Source organism: Hippopotamus amphibius, chromosome 1 (genome assembly GCF_030028045.1).
Source record: "Hippopotamus amphibius kiboko isolate mHipAmp2 chromosome 1, mHipAmp2.hap2, whole genome shotgun sequence".
Classification (NCBI taxonomy): Eukaryota; Metazoa; Chordata; class Mammalia; order Artiodactyla; family Hippopotamidae; genus Hippopotamus; species Hippopotamus amphibius.
Window position 1 is genome coordinate 8,875,384 of NC_080186.1, and position 16,941 is coordinate 8,892,324.

General features: G+C 53.3%; 1 protein-coding gene across 4 annotated transcripts in view; it reads left to right on the forward strand.

Moving 5' to 3' along the window:
* CLCN6 (chloride voltage-gated channel 6) overlaps positions 1 to 15,686 on the forward strand; it is a 29,479-nt gene extending 13,793 nt beyond the window's left edge. For 3 of the 4 annotated variants that reach the window (XM_057696427.1, XM_057696436.1, XM_057696429.1), the window contains 13 exons: positions 753 to 866; positions 1,121 to 1,287; positions 1,827 to 1,953; positions 4,626 to 4,752; positions 5,027 to 5,180; positions 5,441 to 5,600; positions 5,688 to 5,794; positions 6,825 to 7,011; positions 7,811 to 7,968; positions 8,136 to 8,292; positions 9,920 to 10,027; positions 10,141 to 10,266; positions 12,683 to 15,686. In XM_057696427.1, the coding sequence (XP_057552410.1) occupies positions 753 to 866; positions 1,121 to 1,287; positions 1,827 to 1,953; positions 4,626 to 4,752; positions 5,027 to 5,180; positions 5,441 to 5,600; positions 5,688 to 5,794; positions 6,825 to 7,011; positions 7,811 to 7,968; positions 8,136 to 8,292; positions 9,920 to 10,027; positions 10,141 to 10,266; positions 12,683 to 12,763 (1,773 nt within the window). In that variant the 3' untranslated portion in view covers positions 12,764 to 15,686. Of the gene's footprint in view, positions 1 to 752; positions 867 to 1,120; positions 1,288 to 1,826; positions 1,954 to 4,625; positions 4,753 to 5,026; positions 5,181 to 5,440; positions 5,601 to 5,687; positions 5,795 to 6,824; positions 7,012 to 7,810; positions 7,969 to 8,135; positions 8,293 to 9,919; positions 10,028 to 10,140; positions 10,267 to 12,682 lie in introns of those variants that run through there. The other variant, XR_009047670.1, reaches the window with a different exon arrangement.
* Positions 15,687 to 16,941: the final 1,255 nt, after the last annotated feature.

Consider the following 16,941-nt stretch of genomic DNA (forward strand, 5'->3'; position numbering starts at 1 on the left):
ACCAGCAGGTTTTTTTTTTTCCTTTTTCACTGTTTACCAGAGACATACTTTAAATACAGTTAAAAGTATCTGAAAATAATAGGAGTACAAAAGGTATACCATGCAAACACTAACCAAAATGAGCTGGTGTCGTAGTTTATTCATGTTGAAGGAGACTTTGAGACGAGGGGAAATGCCAAAGTGAATGAGGGACATTTTGCAGTGATAAAAGGCTTGACTTAATCGATAGTTTTAGTTGACCTGTAGTTTTGATGAGACCAGGAGAGTTGACATTACTGGAAACTCCTCTGCTCGAGGCACCCACAACCTCCACATTGTGGGCTTTACGGTACTTGCCATGTCAACACCCTTCCCACCCCCAGTCAGACAGTTGTTCCTCTCCTGACGAGCCATCCAACCCGAAAGGTGAGACAGGCTGTGGTCCCGAGGCAGTGGCACACCCTAATGTGAACCTCCATCTCCTCCCTCAAGGGGGCGCATCCTTCCTCTAGCGTTTGCTGCTCCTTTTTTGGCACAGCGTCTGGTGCGTAAGAGACTCTAAATAAATAGCCCTTCACAAAAGGCTGATTGAAAACTCCTGATAGCCAGATCGCCAGCTCTTCCCCCTTGGGGTGCATTCCCACTTGCTGCCGGGGTTACCAGAACTGGAGCCGGCCTGTCTCTGCGTGGAGCAGTAGGTCATGAGGACGCCTCTGGGGGGAAGTAGGCCCTGTTGCTATTGAATGTTCTTGTTTTTGTCACCTGTGCCCTAGCTCTTCTGCTCCATGTCTGCCACCTTCACCCTCAACTTCTTTCGTTCTGGGATTCAGTTTGGAAGTTGGGGTTCCTTCCAGCTCCCTGGATTGCTGAACTTTGGCGAGTTTAAGGTATGCTTTGTCCTTGCCCCCAGAATTTCTTTCTTGACCCTTGAAAATTGCTCTTAAGTAAAGTGGCTGAGAGGCGCGTCTCTGCCCTGTGCTGTCCCGCAGGTGCGGCGCTCAGCGTGGGCGGGGCTCCAGCCCGCTTTGGCTCTCGCCGGGAGAAAGCCTCGCCTCCCGTCTCCATCTTCTCCGCTCCTGTCCCTTCCTGTTCTCACGGGCACTCTGGTTTTTCTCTCTCCCTCCCTTCCCCCTTCTCTCAGTGCTCTGACTCTGATAAAAAATGTCATCTCTGGACAGCTATGGACTTGGGTTTCTTCATCGCCATGGGGGTCGTTGGGGGCCTCCTGGGAGCCACATTCAACTGTCTGAACAAGAGGCTTGCAAAGTACCGTATGCGAAACGTGCACCCGAAACCTAAGCTCGTCAGGTACCCGTGCAGTCGCCTCCCCACTGCCGTGGCCCCCAGGCCCCGTGTGGACCGGGCCGTCTCTCCCGAGGAACGGGCCCCGCTTCCCACACCAGCTTTCATGTCATGTCTAAGACTGAGAATGTCAGTCTGTCTGTCAGACGGGCCAAAACACTGAGGCTGAGCTTACTTTGTATCAGAGCTGCTGGCAGGCTCCCTGCCTCTCTAGACTTGGCCACTAGGACACCTGACAAAGTCAGTATTGACCCTGCTGAGGGGCACACTTTCCTGAAACTCTCGCCCCAGGACTTAAAATGGAAGGCCTTTCATTCCTCGGAGAGAGATGATGTGGCCACAGCAGCCCACGTTACTGGCTGCCCACTTCTTACATACAGATTGCTGGAACACAGCAAGTCGCTAGTAAATTCTGCACCTGTGCTGACTGACCAGGGGTGCTGTGCGTGCTCTTTGGGGAGAGGAGGGTAGGGGGTATGTAGTTTTTGAGTTCCCAAGACCAGTTGACTTTTTATCTATAGTAACAGCTGCCCTTTGCCTCCTAGAGTCTTGGAGAGCCTCTTGGTGTCTCTGGTGACCACCATGGTGGTGTTTGTGGCTTCCATGGTGTTAGGAGAATGCCGACAGATGTCTTCTGCAAGTCAAGTCGGTAACGACTCCTTCCCGCTCCAGGTAATCCCGGTGCACCTGCTGCCTTTACCCTACACCTGCGAAGAAGAATCCAGAAATGTATGACTTGCCTCTCTTTGCTGTTCATTGTTCCACACCTGAATCAGATTGCTGGGGGTGGGGGGTGGGGGTGGAATTTGTAGTAGTCCTTTTACCTAAGAGAGAACCTGCACCAAATTCCCTCTTTTTCACTTGTGTGAACAATCTTGGCCATCATACAGGGGACTTCTCCCCCCCCCCCCGCCCCCGCCCCGTTGAACAAAACTAATTGGAACCAAGCTCAGGACGCTGACTGTCTGCCTCTCCTCTGAGCCTCAGTTTACTCTTCTACCCCCCACCCCTGAAAGGTGCCCACCAGCCCCACCCTCAGAATGTGAGAGGCACCCTTCAGATGGGAGAAAGGAATGCCTGCCTCAGGGCGCACGGTGGTCCTGGCTCTTCCCGCATCTGCTGCTTCCTGCTCGGTTTAGATCTTTTACTGGCATGCTTCCTCTTTGCATTTCTCCTCTTCCTTTCTTAGGAGTATCTGATGTTCTCTAGAACCTTTCCCTGAAAGAGCAGGGTCAGTGAGGTAGGCATGGGAGCTCACTCTACCCTTCTGCCCTGTGTTTTTTGGTCCAGTCCAGTGGGTCTGAGAGCTGGACTCTAGGGTGGAGGCTGGAGGTTCTCTAAGTACAAGTCTTGTTGCCCCTGGGGAGCCACTCGAGTCCCTCCAAGCCCCTTTGGGCTTTTGTCTTGAATGGCTGCCTCTTCCATGTCCCCAGGAACAGTCAGTGAACGTTAAGAATGTACTGGATCAGAGGTCAGCAAACTGTGCTCCATGGGCCACATCTGGCCCTTGGCAGCTGCTTGTTTTTGTGTAGATCCCAAGCTAAGAATGGTTTTTACATTTCTACAGGATTGAGAAAACAAACAAACAAAAACCAGAAGAAGCACATGGGGCAGAGACTGTATGTAGCGGCAAAGCCTAGAATATTTACTGTCTGGCTCTTCACTGGAAAAGTTTGTGGATCCCTGTTACTAGCTATTCCCCAAGGCTGCCTCATTACCAGACCAATATTTTCCACAGTGTGTTCTAAGGAACACTGATACACATGATTCAGGAGCAAACAGATGGGAAAGGATTCTATGGTCAGATGGCTAAACCAGAGCTAGGTAGGTTTCTTTAATACAGGACTTCCCAGGGCCTTTAAAGTTCTAGTAAGTGTTAGGAACGTTTGGAGTGTTTGTTGGGTGTCAGGTGTTCCACTAAGCACTGTACATACATGACCTCACTTAGTCCTCACCACTGCCACGTTGGCTAGTATTGTCCCCATTTTACAGATGAGAACAGTGAGGCAAACTGAGGTCTTGCCCAAGATCACCCAGCTAGTAATATGTAGCACGAGGTAGGTATTATTCCCATTTTATAGATAAGGAAGCAGAAGCTTCACGAAATGAAATACCTTTCCCAGGATCACTAGAGGGAAGCAGCCTGAGAGTCAGATCCATCTAGTCACGGAGCCTGTTCTCTGCCTTTCACAGATACACTGATTTCCAGCAAGTGCGGTGATACTTTTGTAGGCGTTTGACCTCAGGACTCTTTCCAGAGCGCCTTCAGGGTTCCTCCAGACATAGTTTGAGAAACACTGCATGTTTCTCAGCATAAATTTTTTGCTACCTGGTTATTATGCTGTCGCCTCAGCTTGCCCACCCTTCACTGTTCTGCACACACGTCTCCTTTGCTGGCTCCTCCCTGCCTGGTTCTGGCGATAGGGAGCGCTCTCCTGTTTCCTACAGCAGCCTTCATCCGGCTGTGTTTCCCAGCCAGGCCAACCTGGTAGGATTATACAAACCCATTGCCTACCATTGTTACAGGGTCCGCACGAGGGCATCTTTACAGTGTCTTTAATAGAATGGAATCCAGGAAAAATCTGTCACCTTAGTTAACTTTACAATAAATGCTTTCTAATTGTTTGCCCAGTGACAGGTGTGAAGTCCACCCCCGTGCTACTTGTACACCATCAACCAGCAAACAAATGCCTTTGCCCTCTAATGAGTCCAGGATCTCATCTGCTCACACAAAATGATGAAGAGAATGAGAGTGCTGGGATGTGGAGAAATAATGTGTTTTCCCAGCTTGGGTTCTGTTCAGCTGGGTGGGGAGGCGGCCAGGAGCACAACGTCTGCATCAGGCCTCGTGTACGTGGGTTTTCTTCTGCAGCAAACTCGGGACAGAGGCTTTTTCCATTTGGAACAAAGTTGGGGCATTAGGTCAGGCAGTGCCCTGGACTCTCCTCTGCAGACACCTGTCCACTCCTGACCTCTTGTCGGTCCCCTGCCTCGTCCTGCACAGTCCATGGTGCTCTAGGGCCAGGCTTCCCGCAGTACCACTGACAAAATTAGCCCTGGGAGAGGAGGCAGAGCCAGGCCGTGGTGAATCCTCAGGGTAGCTGCATTTTTGTTATGAATGTGGATGAACAACAGCCCTCATCCTGATTCTTTCCCCAAATGCAAGGAATACAGTGTCACAGTCGGCTGCTCTTAGGTATCAATCTGTTTTTTTGCTACCTGTTTAATTTACCGGTAAAGCTTGCAAGTCAGACTTTTTCGACCTCGCTGGAGATGTTCCACTTGAAGTCTCAAGTGCCCTAGTCAGGGGCCCTTATGCTAACTTTTTGATTCCTGTCTCTTAGGTCACTTCAGAAGATGTGAATTCAAGTATCAAGACCTTTTTTTGTCCCAATGAGACCTACAATGACATGGCCACACTCTTCTTCAACCCCCAGGAGTCTGCCATCCTTCAGCTTTTCCACCAAGATAGTGAGTATCTAGGGGGTTGGGGGTTTGGGGAACAAATGATTATTCCTCTGCCCGTTCTGCTGGCCCTCAGACACAGCCAGGCTTGCCCTTAATTCTGAGCAAGGACAGGACTTTGTGTGTGTAATACCAACCCAGAAAAGATTGGGATCTCTGCCTCCCAGTGCTGGAGGTGAACCGGTCTGGGTGTGGAAGGACCTGGTGGAAACCAAAGTGGTCTGGTGGGCCTTGGCGGGCATCTGAGTGGGACTCAGATCGGTCTGTCCTTGCTTTGCAGGTACTTTTAGCCCCATCACTTTGGCCTTGTTCTTCATCCTCTATTTTGTGCTTGCGTGTTGGACTTACGGCACTTCTGTTCCAAGTGGCCTTTTTGTGCCTTCCCTGCTGTGTGGAGCTGCTTTTGGACGTTTAGTTGCCAATGTTCTCAAAAGGTAGTGTGTGTGTGTGTGTGTGTGTGTGTGTGTGTGTGTGTGTGTGTGTGTGTGTGTGTGTGTGTGTGTGTGGTGTGTTTGTGGTATGTTTGTGTTTTGTGTGTGTGTGTGTTGTGTGCGTGTGTGGTGTGTGTGTGTGCACGTCCACACGTGTGCGTCTGAGCATGCACTTGACTACCTACGCACACATGTGCAAATCATAGCTCCCTCCCATCCCCAATATGATTCTAAGGCACGTTCTTGGTTTCTTTCTTCACTAGCTACATTGGACTGGGCCATATCTATTCAGGGACCTTTGCCCTGATTGGTGCCGCGGCTTTCTTGGGTGGGGTCGTACGTATGACCATCAGCCTCACGGTCATCCTGATTGAGTCCACCAACGAGATCACCTATGGCCTTCCCATCATGGTCACCCTGATGGTGAGTACAGCCCTTCTAGGCCTCCTTCAGGTTCAGGGCCAAGTTCCCCCACAGTAGCTCTTTTCAGGTCTTTGCTTTGTGTTTCAGGTGGCCAAATGGACAGGGGACTTTTTCAACAAGGGCATTTATGACATCCATGTGGGCCTGCGAGGCGTGCCGCTTCTAGAATGGGAGACGAAGGTGGAAATGGACAAGTAAGGCCAGAATTTCTCTTCCTAGTTCCAGAATTTACAAACTCTAGGGCCCAGGAATGTTTGTATTAGGAGGGAAATGGTAATTCAGATTCTTGGGTTGGACGAAGGTAAAACGGTGAATAACAACAGGAAGGTCCTTCCAGCAGCGAGCTCCTCTGTTCCTAAGCAGGTTGGGGACACGGTGCGGCCCCGTGCAGCTGGGGGCTGGGGCAGGCAGGGCCGCTTCGTGGACTGTTCAGCCACTTTGGCATCCTGGTTAAATAGGACATGTTATGATTGAATGTTTAAATGAAGGGTTTAAGCCCTGTGAGTAAGAACTAGCGGCCTTGTGTGTGCCCAGGAGGCATTGTCCTATCAGCAGTGACTCCTCTGGCGTAATCACCAGCTTGTCCATCATCCCACAGATATTTCAGGCCTTTCATGTCTGGGGACCATGCAAGGCACTTAAAGCCTAGCGTGGAGGTCAGCCAGCTTCTGGAGAGGGCCAGATAGTAAATATTTTCAGCTTTGCAGGCCATGTGGTCTCTGCCACATCTATCCAGCTCTGCCATGTTAGTGCAGATGCAGCCATAGATGACATGGAAACAAGCGCATGGGACCAGTTTGGACCTGTGGGTGACAGTTGCCACCCCTGGTCTAAAGGAACACCCAAACATGGAATTTTAATTCCAGCGTAATTAGCAGTTCATGGGGATACATGGCACACGCCACGGGGCGCTGAGGAGGGATGACCACAGCCGCGGGCATGCGGGTGGTTTGTGGCGAGGGGACATTCGTGTTGAGCTGAGGGTCTTGGTCCACCCAGCTGATAGAGCAGGGGAGGGCATTCCAGGCATGGGCAACAGCACGTGCAAAGGGGATGGACGTGCCAAGGTATGCGTGTGTCCAAGGAACCACTAGAGATGGTTCAGAAGAGGGGGCCAGGTGGTCCGGGCAGTGCAGGAGAGGCGGCGCAGCCCCGGCGCACCCCGCTTGCTGCAGGCGCCATGGGCTCTGTCACAAGGCTGGACCACTTCCCTCCCTCCCCCAGACTGCGAGCCAGCGACATCATGGAGCCCAACCTGACCTACGTCTACCCGCACACCCGCATCCAGTCTCTGGTCAGCATCCTGCGCACCACCGTCCACCACGCCTTCCCTGTGGTCACGGAGAACCGGGGCAACGAGAAGGAGTTCATGAAGGGCAACCAGCTCATCAGTAACAACATCAAGTTCAAGGTGAAGGAAACGGCCCCGGAGGAGAGGCGGGCGATGGACAGGTGGTTCCCCGATGCTCACACTGATCCCATGCTTGTCACACCCCATAGACAGGGTGGCCCTGGTTGGCTTTTGTGAAAAACAGCATTCTTTTCATTGCACGTGACCATGAGTGTGGCCTGGACAGCGAGTGTAGACTAGACAGTGAATGAGGACTTGGTTAGGTTGTCAGGACGTGTGTTCGTTCTCACTCCAGCAGGCACGTGGGTAGATTGTTTTAATCAGCAGTCTTGAGTATTCAGTGCAGGTTGTACCAGGGAGGGTTCTGAGTTGCCAGCAATAGATTTTGACCTCCTTAAGAAAGAGAAAACTCCATTGGAAACTGCAGGATGGGCAGGAAAGCTGAAGAACCAGGAGCGGTGCACCCTGGGCAAGCAGGTGACTGGCGGCCCCTCTGCAGGTACCAGGAGGCACCTGCGCCGAGGGAGCCCAGCTGCCTCACTTGGGTCACGTGCCCACCCTTGGCTTTGGAGGCTGGGTTGGGGGAGGGGAGACACATCAGTTGACAGGCCCGCCAAGACATGATGTAGGAGCATCGAGATGCTGTCCCCAAATCAAAGGAAGTAGGGGCGCTGGGCTGGCAAAAACCTTAGGCTCTGAGAGGCTCCCATGAACCACAGGCCCCTGAGCCACTGTGAAGGTTTCTTGCAGTTGTGCCGTGGGCCTGTGCTTTTGACCCTCGCTGTCACCCAGGTCCTCTCCTGAGTGGATGCCGGTGCGCCCGCGCCAGTGTCCGTCATCGCTGCCCCTCCCCCCACAGAAGTCTAGCATCCTCACGCGCGCCGGCGAGCAGCGCAGACGGAGCCAGTCCATGAAGTCCTACCCGTCCAGCGAGCTGCGGAACATGTGCGATGAGCACGTGACCTCTGAGGAGCCCGGCGAGAAGGAGGACCTCCTGCAGCAGATGCTCGAGCGGAGGTGAGGGAGCGCCGCCACCTGCCTACGGGCCATCAGCCCCTTGTCCACCCACCCACTCCCCGCCCCCTCCGGGGCTGTCCGTGGGAATTGGGGGACGGGTCGGGGACGTGGATGGGAAGCCATCCTGCTGAGGGTGTCCTAGGCAGCGTCTGGTTTTTGTATAACAGATACACTCCCTACCCCAACCTATACCCTGACCAGTCCCCGAGCGAAGACTGGACCATGGAGGAGCGCTTCCGCCCGCTGACCTTCCACGGCCTGATCCTGCGCTCGCAGCTCGTCACCCTGCTCGTCCGAGGAGTTTGTTACTCTGAAAGCCAATCGGTGAGTCTCCTTCTCGTCCGCACCGGGATTCTGGAAGGCACGAGGACAGTAGGAACACAGTCCCTGCACCTGCTGTTGAGTGGTGCGTGCGGCCCCACGGCCCCCGCCGCAGGCAGGGTCTCTGGGGTGACGCCGAGCAGGGGTGTGAGTTTCCCTCCAGCGCTTCTCCCCTTAGACTCACCCGTTGCTGAGTGTCCTGCTGGCCAGTAGGCTTTTGATGTAGTTCTTGCCTTTAATCTCTGCTGTGAATGAACTTTGTTACATGTGTCATCCAAAGAAATACCCTCCTTCACATTAATTCCCCTGTAGTTTTCTTTTTTCTCTTTTGTTTTTGTCGAGATAGCAGGGACACATGGGGTGTGTTCAAAATGGTCCCTATAGCAACCTGGGACACACTTCACCCCTTCAGATGGAGCCTGAAAGAGTCACCCAGAGACCTAGTTTCAGACTGACTCTCCTGCTTTGGCTCTTGCCTGTGGGTGGCCAGCCTGAGGTCACTTGTGGTCCAGCTGGCCTGCCGAAGAGCAGCTGTCATAGGCAGGACAGAAAGGGCCATGGGAGGAGTGGCTCAGGCTCGGGCGTGGCCTGTGGGGAGGCCCAGCCCCTCTGGGTTGGGGGAAGGGTCACAGGGGGAGCACAGGGGACAGGGAAGTCGGAGGCATGAAATGGGCCAGACCGCACAGGGCCTTGCCTGCACACAGAAGCTGCCGGAGCTGGCCCGGGGGAGTCCCGGGAGTCAGCAGTGGGCGGGGAAGGCCGTGTGCAGAGGAGAGTTCAGGGGAGGAGGACTGGGGCGGAGCAGTGACCGGAGCGTGTGGTCGCTGTGCCCAGCCTGAGAGCCGGTGGTGGCGGCTCAGGGGCGCAGGGACAGCAGCAGTGAGAGCTGAGGGAAAATCCAGAAGACTGGGGATGCAGGAAGAGTGGCAAAGCTCCCGGGTGAGTTTCCTGGGGCTGCCGTTTCCAGTTGCCACAAACCGGGTGTCTTCAGACAACAGCCGTGCATTCGTTCAGAGTTCTCAGGCCACGGGGCAAAGTGCCGGTGTCGGCAGGGCACCTGGGGTCTCCGGGGTGGGATCCGTGCTGCCCTCGTTTGTGGTGGGCGCTCGCAGCCTGCCTCAGCTGGAGGCTCAGCACTCGTGTCTGCTCTCTCGTCACCCCGCCTTCTCCCTGTGTGTCCTCTCCTCTCTTACAAGGACGCCAGTCATTGGGTTTAGGGCCTACCCTAATCCAACATGGCCTCATCCTAACTTGATTACATCCACAAAGGCCTTGTTTCCAGTGAGGTCACATTCACAGGTACCAGGCGTTAGGATGCGGACGTATCTTTTGGGGGACAGACGTCACCCCACACGGCTACTATTAGCACTTTTCTCATTGAAACTCTAGAACATCTCACATCCGTTTTATAGATGAAAGGGAAGTTCAGAGAGATTAGGAGACTGGCCCGGAGGACCCAGCTAGGAACCAGCTGAGACCTGGCTTTGGAGCACGAGGTCTCATTCCAAAGCACCTGTCCTGGCCCCTGCCCTGCCCCGCCCCGCTCTCAGCCGTAGAGGGAGGGGACTGTACATGTGACCCCGCCAGTTGCCGCCTTCGATGCAAGGACAGTGTCTCGTTGGGATTGCAGAGCGCCAGCCAGCCGCGCCTCTCGTACGCCGAGATGGCCGAGGATTACCCGCGGTTCCCTGACATCCATGACCTGGACCTGACCCTGCTGAACCCGCGCATGATCGTGGTGAGGAGGCGGGGAGGCTGCGGGCCTGGCCCGCGCTGCTCGTCTGCGCGGTTGGCATCTCATCCTGGGCGGGCAGGACTGGCCGCACGTCACCTGTGTTGTCTCCTCTGCAGGACGTCACCCCGTACATGAACCCCGCGCCCTTCACTGTTTCCCCTAACACCCATGTCTCCCAAGTTTTCAACCTGTTCAGAACGATGGGCCTGCGGCACCTGCCCGTGGTGAATGCAGTGGGAGAGGTGAGTCTGCAGCCGCACCTTCTGGAAAGGACCCTCTGGCCAGCGTTGCTGGGGGGCAGCGCTTCTCACCCAGGAGGGAGCAGCAAACTCCCACGGGGGCTTCTCAGACCAGACCTGCTCTGCGGCTCCCCCACCGGGAGTGAGGGGCACAGGGGTCAGGGCGGGAGACTGGGGTGGCCTCAGAAACCTTCCCCTTCGCCTCCTGGGTGTGTCTTTTGCGCCGTCTCCTATGTGGCCAGCAGGTGTCGCCAGCGTCGCACTGATCTCGCTTCCTGAGGCCCAGGAAAGCTTGAGGCCGTCTGTCCTGAAACCTCCCTCTTCCCCCTTGACCTGGTGGCACGTCCTTGGGGAGGGGGTCAGTTCCCCAGCTGTTATGGGAATTTGTAACATTAAATGAGAGAATGGCAGGCAAAATACTTGGAGAGTTTTAAAAGATAAAATGCCTCGTAATTATCACTACAGATTTTTCCATTTTTTTCTTCTTCTTAAAACTCCATTTTTTCTTATTACACAAACATTGGTGTTTGATTGTAGAAAAATAGGAAAATATAGATAAGCAAAAAAAAAAAAAAAAAAAGAAATGCCAAACCCTCGTCTTCACAGAGGCAGCCACGTTAACTTTTTAAGGTATATCGTTATTTCTCTCTATGTCTAGAAATAGAGACTTTATGTGTCGAGTCTTAGTGAAAATGGTAACACTGTTTATGCTGTTAAATACCTTAATTTTTCAGTCTAATTTATAGGAAATGACTTTCCACGGCAGAAAGTGTTCGCTTAGGATATTTTAACGGCTCGAGCATTCCGTTGCATGGCTGCCCGGTCACTTATTCATTTGTCCTCTGTTGTGGAATATTTAGTTGAATTTCACTGTAATTGTCACCTCTTTGAGGCTTTTGGTCGCTGTCACCCAGTTTCCCTCCAGGAAATGACTCCTCTCCAAAGCGAGGGTCACAGCAGAACCTCAACAGCGCGGTGTGTCCTTACACGGGTTTAGTGGCGGGGGTCAGATTCTGTTCCTTGAGACACAGCCTCACTGACAGTTCCAACACAGTTTATGTGGGGCACCCACCTCAGTGACCGACAGGAGGCCCTGCAGTGACTGTGGAAGATACCTGCTGAGGAGAGACTCTGGTTCTTCGGACTCTCGTGCTCTGCTGTGCATCTGGCACTGGATCGGGGGGCAGGTTCCCCACACAGAGCAATGCTCCAGGCCCCCGCTGGGTGTCCTCAACTCAGCTCAGTCCCGACGCTGTCTGCCTGCACACGGCGTCAGGTCCCTCGGGTTAAGGGCTCAGCCCCACAAGACTTCCTTGCACGCCCCTTCCCCCACTTGACTCTCATTGGGAAGTCCAGGCTATCACCTGTACCCCTGACTGACTGGATATAAATTGGAGGTTCCCATGGCCCCCTGCTCACAGAACTCAGGAAGACAATTACTTATATCCTTTTATAATAAACCGTAATCTAGTGACTCAGGAATGGCCAGACAGGAGATACACAGGGTAAGGGACGTGGGAAGGGGAAGGGGTCCTCTCCACCAGGCAGGCCACCCTCCTGTCACCTTGTGTGTTCACCAGCCCGGAAGCTCTCCAGACCCTGTAGTTCAGGGATTTTAATAGAGGCTTCATGCAATAGGCATGGTTGGTTACATCATTGTCCATTGGTTCCCTGGGAGAGCAGCCTCTATCCTTAAGGGCTTTCTGAAAGTTACACCATTAACATAAACTCAGGGATGGTTGAAAGGGGCTTATTATGAATAATAAGACATCCTTATTACTCATCACTTAAGAAATGCTGAGAGTTTTAAGAGCTTTGTGCCAGGATCTTAGAACAAAGACCAGATACGAGGGTGAGTCAAAAATTATCCGCACTCCGGTTATTAACACTTACGTAAATTGTGCGGCCAGAGTGCGGATAATTTTTGACTCGCTTTCATATGTATCATTATAAATCCCAATATCACAGTGACTCAGGTAGTTCTGAAAGGTGGTATTTCGGAGCTGGAGCAGGGGTCCCCGCTTCTCAGAATCCTTCCCTGGGCCCTGCATCTTACACATGCACACAAAGCAGGCTGGGTGTGCTGGCTGAGGAGCTAGAGAGCGTGGGCCCTGTTTATAAAGACATTCACTTTCAGAGTCTAGCTGGCCCCACTAAAGCCTGTGGGGGCTCCGTCTGTCCCATCGGCCTCCAGCTTGTGACCCCGAATTGTCTCATCTCGTTTCCATCTGGAAATGAGGTGGCCTTTGAAATGCGTGTCCCGATTGTGTTGTCAGGCCTGTCCTGGTCCTTCGGGACCTGATTCTAGCCCCACCGTTTACTGAGACAGGCCAGGCAGGCTCTGTTCACTCCTGTCACTCGTGTTCTTGTCCCCGTGGGTCTCACCCTGCGGGTGACGTGAGTCTTCTCCTCATCCTAGATCGTTGGGGTCATCACACGACACAACCTGACGCACGAGTTTCTGCAGGCCCGGCTGCGGCAGCACTACCAGACCCTCTGATGGCCCAGCTCGGCCCCGCCGCCACGTGCCAGCCCATCCTCTCCGGGAGCTGCCTTGGGAGGCAGCGGCTCAGGCTCCGCCACCATGGCTGGCCAGGGCTGTTCCTGGGCACGGAAGATTCCCAGTCACCTGCTCGCTTGGAAAGCCCACAATCATCGAACACTTTGCCGTCAGAGCTCCTGGGGTGGTATCGAACCGTCAGAATCTGGACTTGTCCTACTTCTCAGCAAGTATCCTCCCGTTTCCTGCTCCCTGTGTTCCTCCATCTAGTGCTGGCACAGGCCCCAGGCCCTCCTCCCCGCTGGCACTGGGACCAGAGGGAAAGTCAGGCCTCACCCACTGGAGGGTGGCACTCGGAGCAGTGGCACCTCCTCTTTGCTACTTTCCTCGGGAACCCAGCTGTGGCCTTAAACCATCTTGGGAGGGACTTTGGCCAAGGCAAACACTGGGGGGAATGCCAGTTGCAAAATTCAATGAATTACTAAATGGAGGAATTAGGCCCTGAGAAAATTACACATATTTCAGGGAGGCCCTTCTCCACTGGGACTCTTAAGTTGACATCTTCACCAGTTCATTTTGAGGGAAGTTCTGCTTCTGGGTGTGAGCTGGTGCTCTGGTCCCGCCCCTGTGATGTGAATCTCCCTAGAACCACCACCCTCCAGAAGCACAAAGCATTCAAATCCCACTAATAGTCTCTGAACGATAAAGCTAACAATAGGGTCAGATTTACATCTGCCCCAGTTCTGAACGTTTTGGCTTCATCTCCACTTTCCAGATTACCTATGGTCTCCTAGTGCCACGTTTTCACCCTGGTCCTTTTCTTCTCCATCGAATTACTAAACTCTCCATAAGTTTTACCTGCATCTCCTGTTGAAGCAGCCACAGCCCAGAGGATCTTGGCATCCCCCCTAACATCAGGGCATCCCCAGATAAAACTGCTTCACTTGACTCTGGGGAATGGTGCAGTTATTCATAAGATGGAAAGAAGTGAATCCTGAACCAGGACCACTAACAGGTACATGATGCAGCTTAAAAAGCCAGAGTGTGACAGTACAGCGGATTTTTATTCAAGGAATAGGGTGTCTGCCCTTCACAAGTATCTCTCACTTGCCTGCTGCTGGCATCCCCAGCCTACCGAGGGGCTCAGCATTGGAAACCTGAGAAGGGGTTAGCGGTGGGGAGAGGCGGAAGAGCTTCCTGCCAGCACGTGCCCCAAGGTTTTAGCGTCAGACATAGGAATCCTCCTTCTCTCTTTCAGGGACTTAGTTTCCCTCCAGGCTGGCTGGTCCTCTCTGAACAGGCACCCAGAGTGAGCATTTGCACTCACTTTCCTCTTCTGCTCTCTCTGCACAATTAGTAGCATCTTAGGCACACCTGGCAGCCCTGCGGCAGATGTGCTTGGAGGCTCGAGATGGCATCCGTTGGCTTTAAGTTAGTTGTTTTTTCTTTTTAAATCATGGAAGTTGCCTGAGGGCATCAGTGCCAGGCCCCAGCAACCCTGTTCTCTCCCCTCAGCCTCCCGACTTTGTTGCCAAGGCAGCCTTTCAGCCTGGAGCTGGGTGTCAGCCCGGCTTTGCTGGCTCAGGTCTTGTGCTCCACACCCTCTAGGGAATGACTCCACCTTCGCCCGGGGGCTGCTTCAGCGTAGTTCCCAACCGACTGCCATTGCGGCCTGTCCATTCCTCCCGTTTCCTTCTCTCTTTGACCAGATTACTCTGACCTATAGAATTTTCCACTTCTTTAGGTGCACTTGACTTATGAAACACAAATGAAATTCCCCATAAGTAGTCTGGGAAATCTCAAGGACCAAAAAGGCAAGCCCTCTAAATGTGATTGTGTTCAGCCAGCTGCCTCTATTTTAAGGTAGCATTCAGAACTTGACCGCATTATTTCTTCCTTTTATCAAGAAGGAAACCAATGTCCAGGTCAGGTGAGTGGCATGACTGCCCATCCCAGAAACCTGCTCTCCTATTCCCTCCCCTTTCCTGTCCTGACACTGGCAGGGCTGAGGTCCAGAGGGCAGAGTCCCAGGCTGCTGGCCTGCAAGCCTCCCTGGGGGATTGGTGTTGGAATGTGTCCCTCCTGCACATCCTGTTACGTTTAAGTCACCAGATATTTTGTTCCCATCGATGTAGCCCAGAGGTAGACGGCGGCGTGCGGACGCCTCCCTCTCCCTGAGCAGACTGGGTGGTCTCCAGCCCCAGCCCTTCTGGAAAGGCACGTGCTTTCCTGCCCCCTCCTGGCGTTTGCCCTTTGCAGACAAGCCCAAAGACAAGCACGGCGCCCTCGTAACAAAATAACTGTGAGCCTCACTCCTGTGATTTCTGCTGGTTAGAAACCTGGATTTCAAAATCTCGCCTGTTACCAGCCCGGTCACCTCCCAGTGACATGGCACCTGGATAAACAGAAATCTTCAGGGGCCGGGTCTGGGATTGCCTGGAGGTGATTTCACATTTTCCTGGAGGTGATGGGGGAGGGGGGCGAGAGTCCCGACCCGACTGTGGGACCTTTGTGCTCTGGCGGCGGGGGGGGGGGGGGGGTGATCTGTGTAACTAACGGTTCCTGACTGGAATGGACACTTGCTTACTTGACCCAGCTGACCACATGACATTTCTGATGCAAAATCACTCGCTGACAATGGCTCTTGCAGATGAGAAAGCCTCCGGAAAGGCCAGCAGCGCCCTCCCGGGCCCGCAGTACTGACGCGCAGTGTTGCCCCACAGCTCGTGGACTTTGGTCATTTCGACAGTAGCAGCTTCCTTTCTGTTTGCACTGTTTGTGTATATGGTAACGTTAGCTAATTCTACTGTGTATATAAATTGTATTTTTTTTTAATTTGTAAAATTCTATTTTTATTTGAACTCTTGGAACTTGGAAGTTCTCGTAACCGTTAACGTCAGAATAAAAGTGTCTTCATGCATCTCTGTCATCCTCGCCTCCACGGTGCCCTTTCTTTAGAGTGGTACGTCCTTGGTTTTCATTTCACTCCCTCTCTGTTTCTAATATGTAAAAATTGCAAAGCTGGAGCGGCGTTTTATAGTCTCAGGTCTCTTTCTATAGCTCTCCTAGCAGGACTCTTCAGCCTTGGGGGGCCACTTACCACGTTAATAGAAGAACCGATTTAGTCCTGCGGATCTTAGCCAAAACCACAGCGTTCCCCCTCTCCTGCTCCCCCTTCAGATGGACACTGTTGGGCCTTGCTTACAAGTCCTTTCCTCCTATAAAACCACCTGTCCTTCCAGCCGTTCCTTCCCTCAGAAGTCGGTGGAAAAATCCATTCGATTCCTGCAGGTGTCTCGTTTAGGAAGTTGCCCTACAGGCAGATTCCCCTGATGTCCAACCGGAAGAAATGGACCCAGTGCTGGGCCTGGGGACGTTTGGCCCTCACGGCCACCTTCTGTCGATGCCCCTTGTCATGGCTTTTTGCTCATATTTTGTTTTGCCAGAACCATGGTTTTCTTGGTCTCCAGTTGTTCTGCATCGAGTTGCCATCCCACAGTGGCAGAAATGGTCTGTCAACTCAGGCCCCTCAACCCATTCCCCCTCCCATCCATCGCCCCCTTCCACTCATCCCCCCTTCCATCCATCCCCTCTCCACCTATCCCCCCTCCACCCATCCTCCCATCCATCCCCCCTTCCACCCATCCCCCCTTCTATCCATCCCCCCTCCACCCATCCCCCCTCTACCCATCCCCCATCCATCCCCCCTTCCACCCATCCGCCCTTCCATCCATCCCCCCCCTCCACCCATCCCTCCTCCACCCATCCCCCCTCCACCCATACCCAAGGGTCCTCCAAGCTCCAGGGGTGTCTCTTGGCACATTCAGTCAATTCCATCGGCGAAAACCCGCTGTGTCACTGCGACACCTTGGCAGTGAGTCCAGCTCCCCACTCCTCTCCTCCCAGCAGTTCCCGCTCCCCCAGTGCCAGACCTCAGGAGCCAGGTTTGGACAGACGCTTCCTCCTTTCTCTCCACCCTCCTGGTCCTTGTTAGTCTGCGTTCAAAGTCCACATAGGAACATCTTCATCAGAAGTACTTACCTTAGGGTTCTTTCCCCACTTCCGTCTCTAACCATCAATTCACTCCTGGCCTCCCCTTCCCTCTACAAGGAGCAAATTGCTACTTTATTTCCTCTCTTCTCAATTTCTGTACAAGACCAAGACAATCTGACGGACAT